This window comes from Protopterus annectens, chromosome 1.part1 (assembly GCF_019279795.1).
Source record: "Protopterus annectens isolate FY-2018-M chromosome 1.part1, PAN1.0, whole genome shotgun sequence".
NCBI classification, from domain to species: Eukaryota; Metazoa; Chordata; order Ceratodontiformes; family Protopteridae; genus Protopterus; species Protopterus annectens.
In genome coordinates, this window is record NC_056726.1 from 1790386761 (window position 1) to 1790405713 (window position 18953).

The 18953-nt window shown below is 42.3% G+C and overlaps 1 protein-coding gene across 6 annotated transcripts in view; it reads left to right on the forward strand.

The window, feature by feature from the left end:
• The first annotated feature begins 283 nt into the window (after nucleotides 1-283).
• The window catches only part of PUM1 (pumilio RNA binding family member 1), a 3075948-nt gene continuing 3057278 nt past the window's right edge, over nucleotides 284-18953 (forward strand). For all 6 annotated transcript variants that reach the window (XM_044084662.1, XM_044084694.1, XM_044084669.1 and 3 more), the window contains exon 1: nucleotides 284-467. In XM_044084662.1, coding sequence (XP_043940597.1) covers nucleotides 309-467 — 159 coding nt within the window. In that variant the 5' untranslated portion in view covers nucleotides 284-308. The remainder of the gene's footprint in view (nucleotides 468-18953) is intronic.

Consider the following 18953-nt stretch of genomic DNA (forward strand, 5'->3'; position numbering starts at 1 on the left):
TTTATCTAAATTTTTCTTAGTTAAAGTATTTCACTTTCGTTTGGTAGTTCCAGTGGACAGGTAGGAGAGGTTTGTATGTTTGTGTTTGCACTTTTGCTTTTCACCTGTAAATAGGGATCTCTAGTCTAAGTTGGGTTGCCAAGTTAGTAAAATAAAGTAGTTGTGTTCATAAAGTAATTCCTAAGTTGGAATCTTTTTATGTGCCATTTTACTTTTTATATGATGTAGTTGTATTTGTCGAACATTTTTGAGTCTTGATACATAACTTGCTGTGTTTCTTTCCAGATCATTCTGTTTCTCAGCCAATTATGGTTCAGAGGCGGCCTGGTTTCCATGGCAACAATGAGGTTAACTCTGTATTGTCTCCAAGATCAGAGAGTGGAGGACTTGGGGTCAGCATGGTAGAATATGTTTTGAGCTCATCCCCTGGTGAAAAGCTTGACCCTTGTCTTCGAAAGGGAGGATTTGTAAGTGAGCAAATGTATTTATTTATTATTCCGCATTATGGGGTTTAAGCAGTAACAGAAGTAAGGATGGATGGGAAGGTATGGTCTTGCCTAGAGACAAAACAAGTTACGATTTATTGTAAAGATTGATTGTGTGTGGATGTGTTTGTCTTTCTCCTCCTCTATATATAAATAAAAATGTAAATGTTCGTTTGTTCAAAATCTTATAAGTTCTTCACCGATTGCTTTGAAATTTTCACACAATGTTGCATTCGAATACGCGCATGTTTTTATATACCTACTATTATATAGATGTCTCACGTTGCATTCGAATACACGCGTGTTTTTATATACCTACTATGGATTCTATATATTTGTATACAAATATGGAATTTTATATGTTTTTGTTATAACTTTCTTACTTCTTTTTCAGTGCAATCGATCTGCTTTAGTTCATCCAAATAATGCCTCACAGAAGATCAAACTTAGGTCGTCGTACTCGTGGAGTGGAAGCAGTGCGACGAGTAATTGCAAATCAAACTGAGGAAGAACGGGCATCAGCGAACGAGCGAAACAGACAAAGAATGGCTCAAATACGTGCCGAGGAAGCAGCAGAGAGACGTGCAGCCAGACTTGAGGATGCACGGTTGCGAGCACGGCGATCACGTTCAGCAGCTTCATATCTGCTTCGTTCTCCTCGATTGACACCAGCGGACGAAATAAATGCTTGCCGGAAATACTCTACTTTGTGGCGACACATAAAGACGTTAAAATTAACTACAAGTATGCGTGTCCAGCTGCAAAATGATCGATCAGCTGAGATATTCTCACATCAATTGCTGGAAATTGGGAATAGAAAGGTGCCGGTTGATCTGACCTCAGGACGAATTTCATTGCCTCATAACTTCTGCAATTTAGTGACGTCAAAAGAAGAATTGGTTGAAAAAGTATTTCCCAGTATTCAAACCAATTATAAGAATCACGACTGGCTGGCTGAACGAGCTATTCTTGCGGCCAAGAACAAAGACTTCTACGAACTTAACAATATTATACGAACTTAACAATATTATTCAGTCTAACATTCAAAGCGAGGCAGTCACATACAAGTCCGTCGACATTGTTGTGGAAGCAGATGAAGTGGTTAATTATCCAACAGAATTTTTGAATTCACTCGATCTGCCAGGGATGCCACCGCACGTACTGCAATTGAAAATCGGCGTGCCAATTATGTTGCGAAATATCAACCAGCCAAAGCTTTGCAACGGCACGCGGCTTGCAGTAAAAAAATTAATGAGCAACGTCATAGAAGCAACAATCTTGTCAGTACCTTTCAAAGGTGAAGATGTCCTCATTCCTCGCATTCCTATGATTCCAACGGATATGCCATTTCAATTTAAGAGATTGCAATTCCCAATTCGATTGGCATTTGCAATCAACATCAACAGAGCTCAGGGCCAATCTTTAGAATTGTGCTATTAATCTACACACAGATTGCTTCTCACATGGACAATTATATTTTCGTGTTCTAGAGTCAGCAAACCAGACAATCTCTATATCTGCACAGACAATAGAACAACAAAAAATATTGTATACCCACAAGCATTGTGACATTAAACATATTAGAAAAGTGCGCTTTCTATTTTCTTTCTTTTCCATTTAACCAGACTGAGCCACAGCAACGCATGGCAGGTAGAGCTTGTATGTATAAATATATATATATATATATCTATATATCTATATATCTATATATATATATATATATATATATTTATATTTAATATGTATGTGTGTGTATATATGTGTTCTCATGTACATACATACACACACACACACACACACACACACTGTGTGTCTATTTATTTATATATATATATATATCTATATATATATGTGTGTGTGTATATATACGCCCACACACATATACACACACACACACACACACATATATATATATATATATATATATATATATATATATAATGTGTGTGTGTGTGTATATATATATATATATATATATATATATATATATATATGTGTGTGTGTGTATACATATATATGTCTATATATATATATATATATATATATATACACACACACGCACACACACACACGCACACACACGCACACACGCGTGCACACACACACAGGCGCGCACACACACACACACACACAGACACACACACACACACACAGAGTGAGAGAGTGTGCTTGTACTATATTAAATATTTGACAGCTGATTTGAAAAGGTGCTGTTTTTCTCTGAGCATGTTGTGAGATTGTTGTGAATTGTGTTTACTCTGATCTTCATGTTTCACTGTTGCAGTCATCGCATTTGGGTTATCTGCCTGCATGTAGCCCTCAGTCGGCCTGAATACCAGAGTCCTGGGGTTCCTGCGTCGGATGCTTTCGCTTCTTCCATGACGTCAGGGTTATAAAACATGCAGCCAATGCCATTACATCAGCTTTTCTTGCTGTGCAGTGTCCGAAGCAGTTTGCAAGTGCCGGTCTGCCGCCTCCTGAAATTTTCATTTTTCGAGTTTCAGACCTGAAGTCTTCTAAAAGATAAGTACCCCATTGGGGATCCTTTTTTCTTGCTCTAATCGATGTCAGAAAAAGTTAATAATTGTCTTGCCTGTGGAAAGCAAATACCTCACAGAGATTTTCATTCTTACTGCATCACCTGTTTAGGCCCAGACAACGACGTTCCTCGCTGTCTGCCCGTACTATTCGCCATCTAGCTATTTTTGTCGCTAAATTCTTCCGCGCTCATTCTCTGTATTCCGAAATGGCTTTGATAAGCTATCTGACTACTGATCTTTTGAAAAAACGTAAGGATAAAGACAGAGAGACTGCATAGGTCCAAAACTGCAGACGATGCTTCCGTTAAGCTTGTCGCCAGTCCGCCGGTACTCAGTGAGGCGCTTTCGCAGCCCCTGATATTCGCTTCTACAAATTCACAGGCCTCTACTGAGACCCATTCGGAGTCCGGTATGCTGCGAGGTGCTTCTTCGACTATGAAACCTGCGGATGTCTCTACCTTGGATGGATCCGGAGCCGCTGTGCAGCCACTGGCTTCTGAGGGTGTATTCAGGCCTTCCGAGTTTCATGTTAAACCGACGACTTTGTTTCAAACCATTTCTTAAGGACCTAAAGGCATTAAGGCTACAACAACGAAAAACCCTACCCCTTCAGACAAGGACTCTAGGGCTTTAAACAGATGGGTAATAAGGTATACACCTTCCGCTACTCTTGCTATCAGGGCTTTAAATTGCCAGTTTCATATGTTAAAGTATCAGCAACATTTTATGGAGCTAATTAAACAGGAAATGATGTTGATTCCTGAGTGTGCAGAACATAAAGATTTACAAGACAATAATGCATTCTGCTAACCAAGTTGGAAAACATACTTTGCAATGTTGTTTTGATGCCTTAGAAGCATGTTGCAGGGCTGCTGTCACTGGGTCTATTAGAAGGCATGCTTGGCTTAAGGAACAAATCTTGCCAGACCATGTCAAAGCAAAATTGCTAGGTGCACCACTAAATCAAGAACGCCTGTTTGGCAATAAAGTAGAAGTCTTCAAAAAGATGGAGGAAAAAGCTAAATCTATGCAAACTGTTAGAGTTCCTAGAGGTACAGCCACCTAGATTCAGTAGGCATTGGCCTTCTAAAAAACAGGTCTTTTCCAGTCCCTCCCAGACCTTCAGTCCAAAACCAGAGGCAGCAGACCACCAAGATTACAGTCTCAGGGTATGCACACATCTAAGCAATGGAGTGCTTCCACCTCTAAAACAGGGAGTAGTAAGCCAGCATCCTATGGTAAAATCTCGCAAATTACTTATCCTTAATTCTTCCAAGCCTTGCCCAAGTACTTGCACCCTTAGGAGGAAAACTTGCCCTACATGCAAAAAACTGGGAGTACATCACCCAGGACAGATGGGTCTTGAACATTGTATCCCAGGGATACAGATTCTACTTCCACTCACTGCCAGTCCCAAGTGGATGGCCAGACCCCTCCCCCCAAACCAGTGGGGAGAGGCCCAAAAGCAAGTACTTTCTCTTCTCAATATCAAGGCTATTCAACCTTTCCCAGCGGAGCAAAGGGGACAAGGTTTTTACTCCAGACTGATTCCGGAAAAGAAAACTCTTGGTGCCCTATCCTGGATCTGTCTATCCTCAACATCTTCCTGGTGGTTCCAAGATTCAAAATGCTTACTCTCTAACAGCTGCTTTATATGCTAGCCAAGGTCTCCTGGCTAGCCACCCTAGACTTAAAAGAAGCTTATCTGCACATCCCCATAAGGGAATCTTGCAGGAAATATCTACATTTCAGAGCAGGCTCTATGCACTATCAGTTCTTTGCACTTCCCTTTGGCTTATCTACTGCGTCCAGGGTATTCACAAAATGCCTAGCTCCAGCCATTGTATTTTGCAGGCAGAGAAAAATTCAAATTTACCCATACTTGGACGATTGCCTGATTCAGGCGGGCAGTCAGAAATTGCTGTTCTAGCACCTGGCATTTGTAAAGGGACTTCTAACTTCACTGGGGTACACCATCAACAAAAAGAAATCACATCTGGTACCCAGCCAACAGGTTGTAATCCTGGGAGCAAGCTTGAACACAACTTCCCAGATGGCATTCCTCACTCCAGAAAAACAAATTTATTTGACAAACTACTTCAATCTACTGGCCACCAAAACCCAGCTATCTGCAAGAAAAATACTGCAAGCTCTAGGGTTCATGGCCTCTTGCATTATACTAATTCCATATGCAAGACTGCATATGAGGAATCTTCAGTGGTACTTTAAAAGTCTCTGGTGTCAACATTCTCAGGACTTGAAAACAATGATTCCTATCATTCCTTGCCTAAAGACAGAGTTCCTTTGGTGGACAGAGGCATGCTACCACAACAAAGGACTCCCTTTTAATCATCCCCCTGCCACCCAAACCCTAACGGCAGATGCATCAGACTATGCATGGGGGGGGGGGGGGGGCTCACATGGCAGGACAATGCATTCATGGCAAATGGAGCCCAAAGCAAATGCACCTTCATGTCAATCAAAAAGCAATGCTAGCTGTACAGAATGCTGTGACAGCCTTCAAATGTCTTATTCTTCCAGGGCAACTATTGATAAAGACTGACAACACCACAGTTATGTGGTACATAAACAGGCAGGGGGGAACCCATTCCTACCCACTCTGCAGGTTAGCCATGACTCTGTGGAACACAGCCTTGAATAATCAAGTGCACCTGCAAGCTCAATTCCTGCCAGGCAAACAAAATTCAGTGGCAGACGACTTAAGCAGAAATATAATGGACCCACACGAGTGGAAACTGGAACCCAGATCATTCAAGCTTCTAATCCACAGGTGGGGGACATCAGAGGTAGACCTCTTTGCTTCCCCTCAGAACTATTAATTGAGCAAATATTGCACCAGAACACCCCACAGCCAAGCATGGAAAGTGGATGCTGTGTCCTTTTCATGGGAAAATCTCTCAATCTATGCCTTTCCCCCTCTGCCCCTCCTCTCGAAGGTTTTACAAAAGATCAAACAGGACAAGCCAATGACAATCCTGATTGTACCAGACTGGCCACGCGAGCACTGGTACCTGCCTCAGACACCCTCCCTGCTTGTCCCAGCAGGAGGGCCAGATTTTGCATCCTCAGCTACAAACCCTGAACCTAGCAGCCTGGCTCATCCCCTGAACTCACCACCAGCAGCTCTCAGTAAACAGGTGCTGGACGTCATCTTTGAGGTAAGGAAGCCTAGTACTAGATAATCCTATTCAGAAAAGTGGAAGAGATACTGTTCTTGGAGCCAGTGAAAGGGCATGGACACAGCTGTGCCCAGCTTACCTCGTTTACTAGATTACTTAACAGAAATGCTCCACAAAGGCCTATCCTTCTCTTCAATTAAGATTCATGCCTCTGGCATCTCAGCTCATTGTAATACTGAGTTCACCCCTCTTCTCTCATCCTCTGGTCAAACATTTGCTGAGAGGAGCCAAAAATGTAAGACCCCCTAGGAGAGCTCCTACTTCAGCCTGGGACCTTAACTTTGTATTGGAAGAACTCTTGCTTCCACCCTTTGAACCTGCTGCTTCAGCAGAGTTAAAATTCCTCTCCTGGAAAACAGCTTTACTTCTAGCCATCACTTCAGCAAGAAGAGTGTCTGAATTGCAGGACCTTATGGCTGCGGAGCCCTTCATTATCTTCCATGTGGACAGGGTTTCCCTCAGGACTTAACCCATCATTTATGCCTCAGGTGATATCTAGTGTGGCTTTAAACCAATCCATTAATTTGCCTACTTTTTCCCTAATCCTCAGAATAAAGGGGAAAGGATTCTGCACTCCCTGTACGTGCATAGGCAGCTTAGGTTCTACCTGGCCAGGGCTAAACCTTTCCGAAAATCTGACCAGCTGCTAGTCAGCTTTGCTACAGGGGCAAAGGGCAAGTCCATTTCAAAGCAAACCATTTCTAAATGGATTGCACACTGCATCCATTTCTGCTACAAACACCATGGGAAACTTATTCCACAGGGGATCAGAACACATTCCACTAGGTCTACTTCAACCTCTACAGCATTTCTCTGGGGAGTCCCTACCAGGGACATCCTGGAAGCTGCAACCTGGAGCTCTGTGCACATCTTCATCAAGCATTGCCACTTTACCTATCTTTTCTAAATCCAGAGCTGGATTTGACACAGCAGTCTTACAGGGCCTGCTTGCCAGCCCTAATGCTTCTTGACTGCCTCCACCCATCCTCAGCTTTGGGAATCAACCCAAATGTGATGACTGCAACAGTGAAACACGAAGAACATAGTACAGTTGTGTACGCTTGCCATAAATGTAGATGGTCGAGTCTATTCACTGTTGCAGTCCTGGTTACTTTCTCTGTACTTTTACCTATTTTTTTTTGTTTGGCCATATCTTATAACATTGGTAGTTACTTTCTACTGGGGGTGTTCCACACCATGTAATTGCTTCTTATTGTGGCGGCTCCTGACATGTGGGTCAAGAAAAACTGATGTAATGGCGTCGACGGCATGTTTTATACCTCTGACGACCTGACGTCATGGAAGAAGTGACAGCATCCGATGCAGAAATCCCAAGACTCTGGTATTCAGGCCGACTGAGGGCTACCTGCAGGCAGATAACCCAAAAGTGATTACTACAACAGTGAATACACTCAAACATCTATATTTATGGTAAGTGCACACAGCTGTACTTTAATGATCCTCTAGCTTAGGTCTTGGCATTCTATGGCCCTCCCCTTTGGAAGGGAAATATATTTAATTGGAGCTAACTTAGTGTTTAGTATTCTTATTTTTAATATTCTTAGTATGTTTTTCCTTGGTTTCCAGTTTTAGTATCTCTTACATTCCAAGCACTCTGGCAGGTCAAACTGGCAATCTTTCACATTGTTTATAATCTTAAGCTGAACAGGTATGGAAGTGCTGCTATGATGTAATAGACTTGTCATATCACACATTTAGATTTTTTTGGTCTTGTGCATTAGTTAACAGAGATGTCAGTGTAGCTGTATCGCCATCCATTGGCTTTCTTGTTAACTGATGCCAGGTTATTTGTTTCCATCCATTATCATTTTGCTGAGAAGCAATGATGTTGACTAATATGAGGTGCACTATACCTTTTAATGTAACATTTTAGGTTTCTAGGTTCACTGGGCTACTACTTTGACTTTGAATTAATTTGTTTGGCATGTATGAGCTGTTTAGTGTAAAGCTATAAACTGATTCTAGTTGAGTTTCGTTAACACAAGCTGGGTATGGGCCTTAACCTGATGGCAGATGGGGAGGGTACCTGTACACTGAATGATGGAACTCTTACTTGTATACCCACTAATGAAAAATAGTCTGCGCATCTTGTTTTCATTTTCATGTTTGTATTATGTTGTTAGTGCCCTATTGGATAGTTTGGTTGAATCCAGTTTCTGTCGGGATCAGGAAGTATAAAGAGTGAGACTGAAAATTTTGCCTTAATCCCAAGGTTGTGTAATTCCCAACATTAGATATGGGAGGGGTGTGGATATTGAGGGTGGTTCCCCACACTTGCAGTTTGTTTCCCATTGTGAAAGTCCACTTCTTTTGTAACAGAGCAGACTTTATTTAAATAGCAATATTGTAGCAGAGCAAACAGTGTAAATAAACATATTAATTGGTGCAAAAAGAAGTTCTAAAAATTGTGTTCACTGAGCCTTTAAGATGCGTTGAAATTATAAGATGTTCATCGTGCATACAGCTGCAGTATTCACAGATGGGTTTTCTGCCGTCAGGCGGTCCCTCGGTCGGCCGAATTCCAAAGTCTTGGTCCGGCGTCGGTTGTCGTCGCTTTCTCTTCTGACGTCAGTGAGGCCAGAGTATATAAGACACAGCCGACGCCATGTTCTTCCGTCTTTTTTGCCGTGCGGTGCCCGAAGCAGAAGCAGTTCGCAAGTGCCGGTCGGCCAGCTCCTGAATTATGAAAATTTTGGAAACCGAAGTATTCATTAAAGCTAAGTACCCCGTTGGGGAAACTTTTCTTGCCTCAGACCGATGTCAGAAAAAGTTAATAATTGTATTTCTTGTGGGAAGCAAATACCGCATAAGGATTTCCATTCCGTCTGCATACCTTGTTTAGGCCCAGACCACGACGTCTCGGGCTGTCGCTTTTGCGCTACCTTCAATAAACGCACTATTAAGCGTCGGGCGGAGTTCGCCCAACACTATTTTGGTAAAGCTTTTGATTATAAAATGTCGTCGGACACTCCGACTACCGTTTTGTCCAAAAAACGCAAGGAAAAGGACCGACACGCGAGGGCCGCGGTCCCCGCCGACACCACGCCAAAACAGGCTACACGTGGTCCAGTTCTCAGCGAGACGCCTTTGCAGTCCCTGACTACCGACGACACTCCTTTGGCGGTGTCCTCTGTACCCGAGACCGCTGGGACCTCGGCCCTTTCCCAGACTACAACCACCGAAGCCTTTGCTAATGTTGAGCCTACTAATGTGGACAGGTCCACCTCCACCCATGGTGTCTTTAGACCCTCATCTTCTTTTTTATTAAGGCCTTTACTAAATCCAAAGCAGCCAGGCACCCCAAGAGGCCTGTTGCACAGGGCCCATCTCCAGGTCCCATGCCTAAAAAACAGATGCTTAAAATGGCTGAGGATTTAATTACTCTTATCAGAGGTTCTCAACCCCCTCCAGACAAGAGACCCAGAGTGGAGGAAGATTCTCCCTCTTCTGATCAGGGATCCATTTTATCAGAACATTCTGATGCAAAGGAACACTCTTACTCCCCTTTTGAGGATTCGGATGCAGAACAGTCCATCCCTTCTGTATCTCCTCCTGAGGATTTTTCCTTTGGGGAAACCTTCCACACCTTGAGGGAACACTTCCATTGGGAAGGCCAAGACTTTTCAGATTCTAAGAAAAGGCTTAGGGAATTTCTTTTGTTACCTCAACACAGACCTCTGGCGATACCCCCTGTGTTGGACATACTTGATGTTTATTCGGAGGCTTGCCTTAACCCGGATTCTCTGCCTCCTGCACCAGTCAAGCCTGATAGGTATTACAGCGTACCCAACTCTCACCAATTTCTCTTCAAAAGCCATAATGCTGACCCTGAAACCATTTCACAAGGCCCCAAGGGATTGAAGGCCTCCACTGCCAAGAATCCACTTCCTGCAGAAAGGGAGTCAAGATCTTTAGAAAGGTGGGGTAAAAAGGTATATACCTCGGCCACCCTAGCCATGAGGGCCTTAAATTGTCAGTTTCATATGCTTAAATATCAACAGTTCCTGTTATCACAATTAAGGAATAAAATGTCTCAACCTGAACAACCAGATTTAAAGGAGTTACAGGATATGATGCATAGTGCAGAGCAAGTGGGTAAACACACTTTACAATGTGGTTATGATGCCCTAGAGGCTTCAAGTAGAGTGGCTGCTACAGGATCAGTCATTCGCAGACATGCCTGGCTTAGAGAACAAAACTTGCCTGATCATGTCAAAGCTAAACTTCTAGATGCTCCTTTACAAAAGGATGTGCTGTTTGGTACTAATGCTGAGGAGATACTACGGAAAATGGAAGAAAAAGCCAAATCTATGCAAACTGTCAAAGCCTTTTTACAGGTCCAACCACCACGTTTTAGCAGAAATTGGCCTTCAAAAAACTGGTCCTTTCCAGCCACTGACAAGCTCCAAAGAGGTAGATACAGACGCACAAGGGGCAGAGGGCAATCACAAGGATCATATAGAGGACGACAATGGCAGACTCCAGCACCAAGAGGTGGCGAGGACAGTGCACAACAATACAGGAAGCAAACCCAATGACTCCCTCATTTCCATGCCAAGCACGTCTCAGCTGGCAGCACCTTTGGGAGGAAAGCTAGCATTATTTGCAGCCAATTGGCATATTGTCACAACAGACAAATGGATCCTGGACATTATAAACAGAGGCTACAAATTTCATTTTCACACTCTTCCAAAAATGAGAGGCATGCCAAACCTGCCACAGAATCAAAGGGCAGAGGCACAACTACAAATTTCAAAGCTCATAAGCATGAGAGCTATTCAAGAGGTACCTACTCACGAACAAGGTCAAGGTTTTTATTCAAGACTTTTTCTGGTACCAAGGAAAGGAACCGACTGGAGACCCATTTTGGACTTATCCATCCTAAACACATTTCTACTTGTACCAAAATTCAAGATGCTCACATTACAGCAACTTCTTCCCATGCTGGGCAAGGAGTTTTGGCTGGTAACATTGGACCTCAAGGAGGCATACCTGCATGTCCCAATCAGACAAAGCTGCAGAAGATACCTCAGATTTCTTGCAGGTTCAATCCACTATCAATTCTCTGCATTGCCCTTTGGCTTATCTACTGCGCCCAGAGTATTCACAAAGTGCCTGGCATCAGTGATTGCCTACTGCAGACTTCAAGGGATACAAATTTACCCTTATTTGGACGACTGCCTGATCCAAGCGGACAGCAAACACATACTTCTGGAACATCTGGCATATGTGACACGGTTATTGCATTCTCTGGGATACACAATCAACAAAGAGAAATCCAGGCTAACACCATCTCAGAAAATAACTTTCCTGGGTGCCAACTTGGACACAAACACCCAGATGGCCTATCTTACGCCAGAAAAACAGGGGCAACTATCTCATTACTTCAAAATACTAGCAAACAGTACCAGGCTTACTGCAAGGAAAATCCTGCAGGCTCTGGGATTCATGGCGTCTTGCATTCTTTTAATCCCATGTACAAAGCTGCATATGAGGAAACTTCAATGGTACCTGAAAAACCTATGGTCTCAACACAGTCACAGTTTGGAAACAATAATACCAATAATCCCATGTTTGCAAAAGGAATTTCTATGGTGGGCCCAAGCATGTCAAGCAAACACAGGCCTCCCATTCTGCAAGCCTCAAGCAAAGCAAGTTATCACAACAGACGCCTCAGATTACACCTGGGGGGTGCACATGACGGACAGGTGCATCCAGGGCAAATGGTCCCAAAAAGAAAAGCACCTTCACATCAATCAAAAAGAAATGCTAGCAGTAATAAATGCAATTACAGCTTTCAAGGACTTCCTGCATCCAGGGCAATTACTGATAAGAACAGACAACACCACAGTAATGTGGTACATAAACAAACAAGGATGAACACATTCATACCCCTTGTGCAGACTAGCCATGACTCTCTGGAACTTGGCTCTGGAATGGCAAATCGAACTTCAAGCCCAGTACCTGCCAGGATTGGAAAACGCACTGGCAGACAAATTAAGCAGAAATATGACCGATCCACACGAATGGAAGTACATCCTCAGGTGTTTACAGAAATAACCCAAGTGTGGTGGAGGCCAGACATAGATCTTTTTGCCTCCCACAGGAATCATCAATTGGAAACGTTTTGTTCGAGGACCTTTTATCCAAAGGCCTGGAGAGTGGACACCCTTTCATTCAGTTGGACAGCATGGACAGTTCACGCATTCCCACCTCTGCCTCTTCTGCCCAAGGTACTTTTGAAAGCAAGAGCAGACAGACCGAAGATGATACTGATTGCTCCAGATTGGCCACGGCAGCACTGGTACCCACTGCTGAGGAGCCTAACACATACTCCTCCCTGGTCCCTGCCTCTAATGCCTCTTCTGCTGACTCAGCACAGCTACAAAACTCTCCACAGTCAGCTGAAAACACTCAATCTCGCTGCATGGAAAATTCCTTAACACCGCAACAGACCCTACTCTCCAAGGAGGTGCAGGATGTCATTTTGGAGGCCAGAAGGCCATCTACTAGAAAAGCTTATTCCGCAAAATAGAAGCGGTTTTGTTCTTGGAATGAGAAAAAAGGCCAGGACCCTAGAAAACTGAACTTGCCTCAAGTATTACAGTATCTAGCTGAGCTGCTGAACAGTGGACTTTCAATTTCTTCCATAAAAATCCATGCCTCAGCCATTTCTGCAGAATACAACACGGATCCTCCTTTATTTTCTCACCCAGTCTTACGACAGTTCCTCAGAGGGGCTAAGAATATTAGACCACCAAGGAAACAACCAGTACCAGCCTGGGATCTTAATTACATACTAGAAAAATTAACATTGCCTCCTTTTGAACCAGCTACCTCAACAGATTTGCAATATTTGTCCTGGAAAACTGCCTTCCTTCTGGCTATCACTTCAGCTCGTAGAGTTTCGGAACTACAGGCCCTCATGGCAGTGCAGCCCTTTCTCATTTTCCATCAGGACAGGGTTTCCCTTCGTACCAACCCATCATTTATGCCTAAAGTGGTATCCAGGGTAGCTTTAAGTCAAGCCATACACCTTCCTACCTTTTATCCCAATCCTCAAAACAAAGGGGAAAGGCTGCTACATTCTTTAGACATCCATAGGCAGCTACGTTACTACTTGGACAGAACAAAGTCCTTCAGGAAATCAGAACAACTCTTTGTGTCCTATGCTGTAGGGGCTCAAGGGAAGCCAGTTTCACAGTTTCCAAGCAGACTATTTCAAAGTGGATAGGCCACTGCATACGGTTTTGTTATTCCTATCATGGGAAATCTGTTCCTACAGGTATCAGATCACACTCCACCAGGGCCACAGCTACCTCTACAGCCTTCCTCAGAGGAGTTCCTACCAAAGATATTCTGGAGGCAGCCACTTGGAGTTCTGTACATACCTTCACAAAACACTACCACCTGCCCTTATATTCCAGAACAAGAGCAGGCTTTGCCACTGCTGTTTTGCAGGGCATTCTGGCTCAACCCAGTTCCTACTAGTACCTACCACCCTGTGCATAGCTTTGGGACTCTACCCATCTGTGATTACTGCAGCTGGTATGCACGATGAACATAGTACAGTTTTGTACCTACCATAAATGTAGATGTTCGAGTGCTAATACAGCTGCAGTACAGGTTTCCCTCCCTCCTTCCCCACTTGGTAAAGGCATGGGGCCTAACAACCTCTTCATACATCCTGACTGGGTTATCCTTCTATGGTTTATTTGCTTGCAACCACTGATTTTGGATTATATTGCATTGCATGTATACACATAAAAGCATAATTTATGTATTGCCTTCCTTCTGGGGGCACCTGACATCTGGGGCAAGAAAGACTGAAGAACATGGCGTCGGCTGTGTCTTATATACTGTGGCCTCACTGACGTCAGCAGAGAAAGCGACGACAACCGACGCCGGACCAAGACTTTGGAATTCGGCCGACCGAGGGACCGCCTGACGGCAGAAAACCCATCTGTGAATACTGCAGCTGTATTAGCACTCGAACATCTACATTTATGGTAGGTACAAAACTGTACTTTTGAAGTAATCAAAACAATAAGAAGTCAAAAGATATAGCCCTGACAAAAGTGATAGCTAAGGCTAAACAGCAGAGTGCTTCCATCAAGAGAACTTGCATCGTAATCCTAATTATGAATTTATTATATTTTTTAATAGACTTTCCCATTTACAACAAACTATCTTGGAATGGGGTATGCTAATACTTGCCTTATTTTCCTTCATCATTGTAGACCTTGTTTGTTTAATCCATGCACATAGGTCACCCTACGTAAGCATATGAGTTTTCATCTGCTATGCAATTTAAGTATGAACCATTATTCCCCAATGACCTAACCACAACATGACATTCTGTCTACCTGTCATTCAGCTAATGTAGGGATAAAAAGGGATCCCGTTCATTAAGGGCTCAGACGCCTGCTTTATTATAAAGCACTTATCATAATATAAACAGTAAAATGTTAACTGAAGTGCAGTCCCAAAATTTCTGAATTAAAGATGCTTCCTAGCTGCCACAGTCTCTGCATTTATAGGATTGTAAAAGAAAAAAAATACAAACTTGTTTTAAACTGCATTTGGGGCTCCAGTAGCCTGCAAAAATCCATTAAGTTAACTTTTCATAGAATTAGGTGAATTGCCTAAATGGAAGTGTGAAATTTCTAAAGTCTTGTGAGTTCTCCCGAGACATTGCTATTAAGCAATTTACACATTTTCTGAAAATCTATACTCTGCTTACTCCTAAAGGGAGGAGGAGGAGGGCTCTCTATATATCTGATGCTTTGTCTCTCTGTTGATTACCACAGCATCCTAACCTTAATTTCTTATTTCCCCAATAAGGAGAATAAAGGTATTGACTGTATAATTTTGATGGTCAGAAATCAGTACTGCATGGCATAAAGTTAAATAGTACAAGTGGTCAGAATTAGTTAATTCCCATTGCCTTTTTAAGGGCATCTAACAAACCACACATGTAATTGTTGTTTCCCAAATTTCCCAAGAAGAAAGGATTTTGATAACATCTGTAAAGCATGATGGGTATGTAAAATAGTAACCCAGATCTTCAAAGATTTTTTGGAAGTTGGTAGAAATGTCGATGGAATACCCATGGAGTATTGCATTGTTTAAGCTTTGTTCAGTTTTTGCCCAGGATAGTAAATTTGTTGATTGCACAGCAGTTAACTGATGAGTGATTGGTACGGTATGTCTGAATTTGGAATACCCAGCCCAGGAGAGTGTGAAAACGGGTGTTCTTTAACAATATTTAAAAAATCTATAAAAGAAGTGATTATAGACATTTGGAATGCCTTGGGATGGATTTTGTTAGGAAAGTGATGATACGAAGAGAGAGGCTTTGGTTATTGGTAAAATATCACACCCTTGAAGATTTATTAATAATTGGGAAATTTATGGATATGACGGGGATTCCCCAGAACTCTTTTTGCAATTTATGGGTTTAATGGAGGAGTTGAGACAAGATGGAATCCCAGGTATGAATAGCAAGAGACTTGAATACAATTTTAGATTCAGTCAGGGATAGAACAATCTCATCTGCTGAATACCATCTTAAAACTCAAAATATTTTAAAAGTGTTAAAGATTCTTCATGATTAGTAGACCTGTTGGAATTAGAGCATCCAGAAGCTGAGAAATTTGCCTTTACTTCCCTGATAGGTAAGTTTGACAGTGTTCTAGATTGTTGGTTGGCATTAAAAACAAGCAGTAACTTGGAGAGTAGCATCTGATATCATCTTTGCTGCTTTCGGTGATCATGCAGCTGTTTGGTAGAGTTTACAGTGGCTCCTAAGACAAATGTGCGGCATCCTTTGAGCTTAAACTCACTGGTGTTAATGCAATCTAATTTAGAACATACATTCAGAGAAGGGTTAAGGATTTCTTACTAAATAACTCAAGCTGTATTAGGCCTGTAAAGGTTTTGTGGGAATCCTTTACCATAGAGTTGAAGGACTTGAGTACTTGTACCAACGCCCAGCTGTATATGCTAGTATGGATAAAGATATGGATAAAATGAAACCAGTTGAACTGATTGAATTCCAGCTGAAGAACTCAGTCTAACCAGACAAGTTTCCAAGTCAGTATAAGAGAATAAACCCAGTCCTCTGTCTACAATTTCATATTTTCTTATTTCAGAAGTTGAATAAAACCACTGAAGTCTTCCTTTTGGTTTTCAAAAGCTTTATTTTTGAAGAACTTCCAACATAGGTAGGTGAGCGCTGTGGCAAAAAAATCTGTCTGTCTTATTTCAGTTGTCTTGAACTGAACACAAGACAACTGAAATAAAACAAACAGAGATTTTTGCCAGAAGGTGTTTACACTTCCAGTTGTGAGCCAGTCACTATCAGTTCAGAGCACTGCCTTTTGGCCTCACCACAGCCGTCAGGATGTTCACCAAATGCACGGCAGTGGTAGTAGCTCACCTGAGAGACTGCAAGGATTCAGAGTGTTTCAGTATCTAGACGACTGGCTCATTACTGCCTCGACCAGGTATCTACTAACAAGACAGTCCAAGGCACTTGGTCCCCCAAGGAGGCCAATTTTGCATGGCAGTCTCCTGGAGATGAGAGCAGTGCTTTTGTTGTTGCAGGCATTCAAGGATGCTCTATGTCTAGGGACATTTGCGATTCTGACAGACAATGTCCGTAGTTTGGTACATCAACAAACAAGGAGGAACCAGATCATACACCTTGTGTCAGGTAGCACTGAGAGTGTGGCAGTGAGCGATCTCATCCAACCACTTTCTTGTAGCAATGCACATTCCGGGAAGTGCAGTGTGATAGCAGACAGATTGAGCAGGTCCATTCTTTTCCTCATGAGTAGTCTCCCAATATGAAAATGACAGAAATAATTTTCTGTCAATGGGGCAAGCCTTGCTGCAGTCTTTTTGCTTCTCCCTTAAACAACAAATGCTGCAGCTACTTTACCTTAATCCCTCCTTCAGTGGAATCGCAGAGAAATGCTGCACTTGACGATTGCCCCTCGCGGTCTACTTTATGCTTACCCACCCATTCCCCCAATTCCAAAATTCCTGCAGAAAACTGTCAGGTTGAAGAACAAAGTCATCCTCCTTGCACATTATTGGCCTCGATAGATTTGGTTCCCTTTCCTATGGCTTTGTCTGCTTTTTCAGACCTGTCTTACCAGACAGGTATGATTCATCTGTATATCTCAAACCTAGATCTGACAGCATAGTTTCTACATTTTTTTTAATAGCAAGACAACCACTGCTGTCTTCCCTAGTTTGTTATATTCCTTTATTTTCCCATAAGCCTTCTACAAGAAAATATTTCACAAGTAAATGGAAAAGGTTAATGTGCTGGGCACAACAAAGACACGTTGAGCATTTATCAGCTCCTGTACGTAGTACACTTGAATTTTTGGTAACAATTTTTAATGAGGGAGCTAGCTCCTTGACATTTCATTTAGCAGCAATGTCTAATTTTCATATTAGATTTGAAAAATTTTCTGTGTCCTCTTCTAAACTTTGTAAAGCATTTTAGAGAGGCACACTCCTGCTAAGACCCCCATGTAAAGGTCCTGCTTCTCCATGGGATTTGAATTTGGTACTGCAGGCCTTCATTCATTTTCCCTTTGAACCAGCAGCTAAGTGTGCTCTTAAGTTCCTGACTTAGAAAACTGTTTTTCTAATGGCCATTACCTCTGCTAGAAGAATTTCAGAACTTCAAGCATTGCCCTTTAAATCTACGTACTTGATCTTTCATAAGGATAGAGTCACATTATGTACCAATGCTGCTTTCCTTCATAAGGTGGTGTCAGAGTTTAGTGTCTATCAGTCCATTAATTTGCCAGTTTTCTTTCCCAAATTTACAAACAAATGTGAGTATATATGTTGCATTTGTTGGATGTTCACAGACAATTACTTATGTACTTACATAGAACAAAATAAATTAGAAAGATCAATTATTTGTGGCCTTTGTAGATGCTAAATTGGGAAAAACAGTTTCAAAGGTAACATTAGCCTGATGGCTGAAGGGATTGCATATCATTTAGCTACAACAAATTGGGACTGTCCTTACCAAGGCCTTTAAGAGCCCATTCAACTAGGTCCATGGCAACTTCTTCAGTGTTCCTCTCTCTAGGGCTTCCATGGACAACATGTGTAGCTGCAACTTGGACCAATTCTCATACCTTTATTACTCATTACAAACTAGATCTGGTCTTTAGAGGAAGATCTGCCTTTGGCTCAACTGTGCTCAAGAATATCCTTCCTTAGAGTCCACCCGGGAATTTAGGTAGCTGGGGACTCTGTCCCAGTAGTTGAGGATAGAATGAAAATTGACATTATTAGATAAAGAAGTAATAACATTCATCTGTGTTCGTTTTCATTCTTCCTCAGCTCCCCACCCACCAGCCCCCAACCATTTTTACACTGGACTTTTATAAGAATGAGAAATAATAAGGACACCACTGTCTTTCATGTTGAGCTCCAGATATGGTTTACATGTTTGAATTTTTATAATACTACTTTCTATTATATGTAAAACAGTAAGCAATCTCTGAGGTATTGTTAGGGGTTGGTGCATTATGGGTAAAGGAGGAGCTAGAGAGGTTTTTTGTGGCCTCGAGCTAGAGTAGCGTCCAAGTCAAATCAGAGGATTGGATCCATACCCAACAGTTAAGGAAGACTGAAAATGGGCAGCACAGATGGAACATTATGCTAAGTAC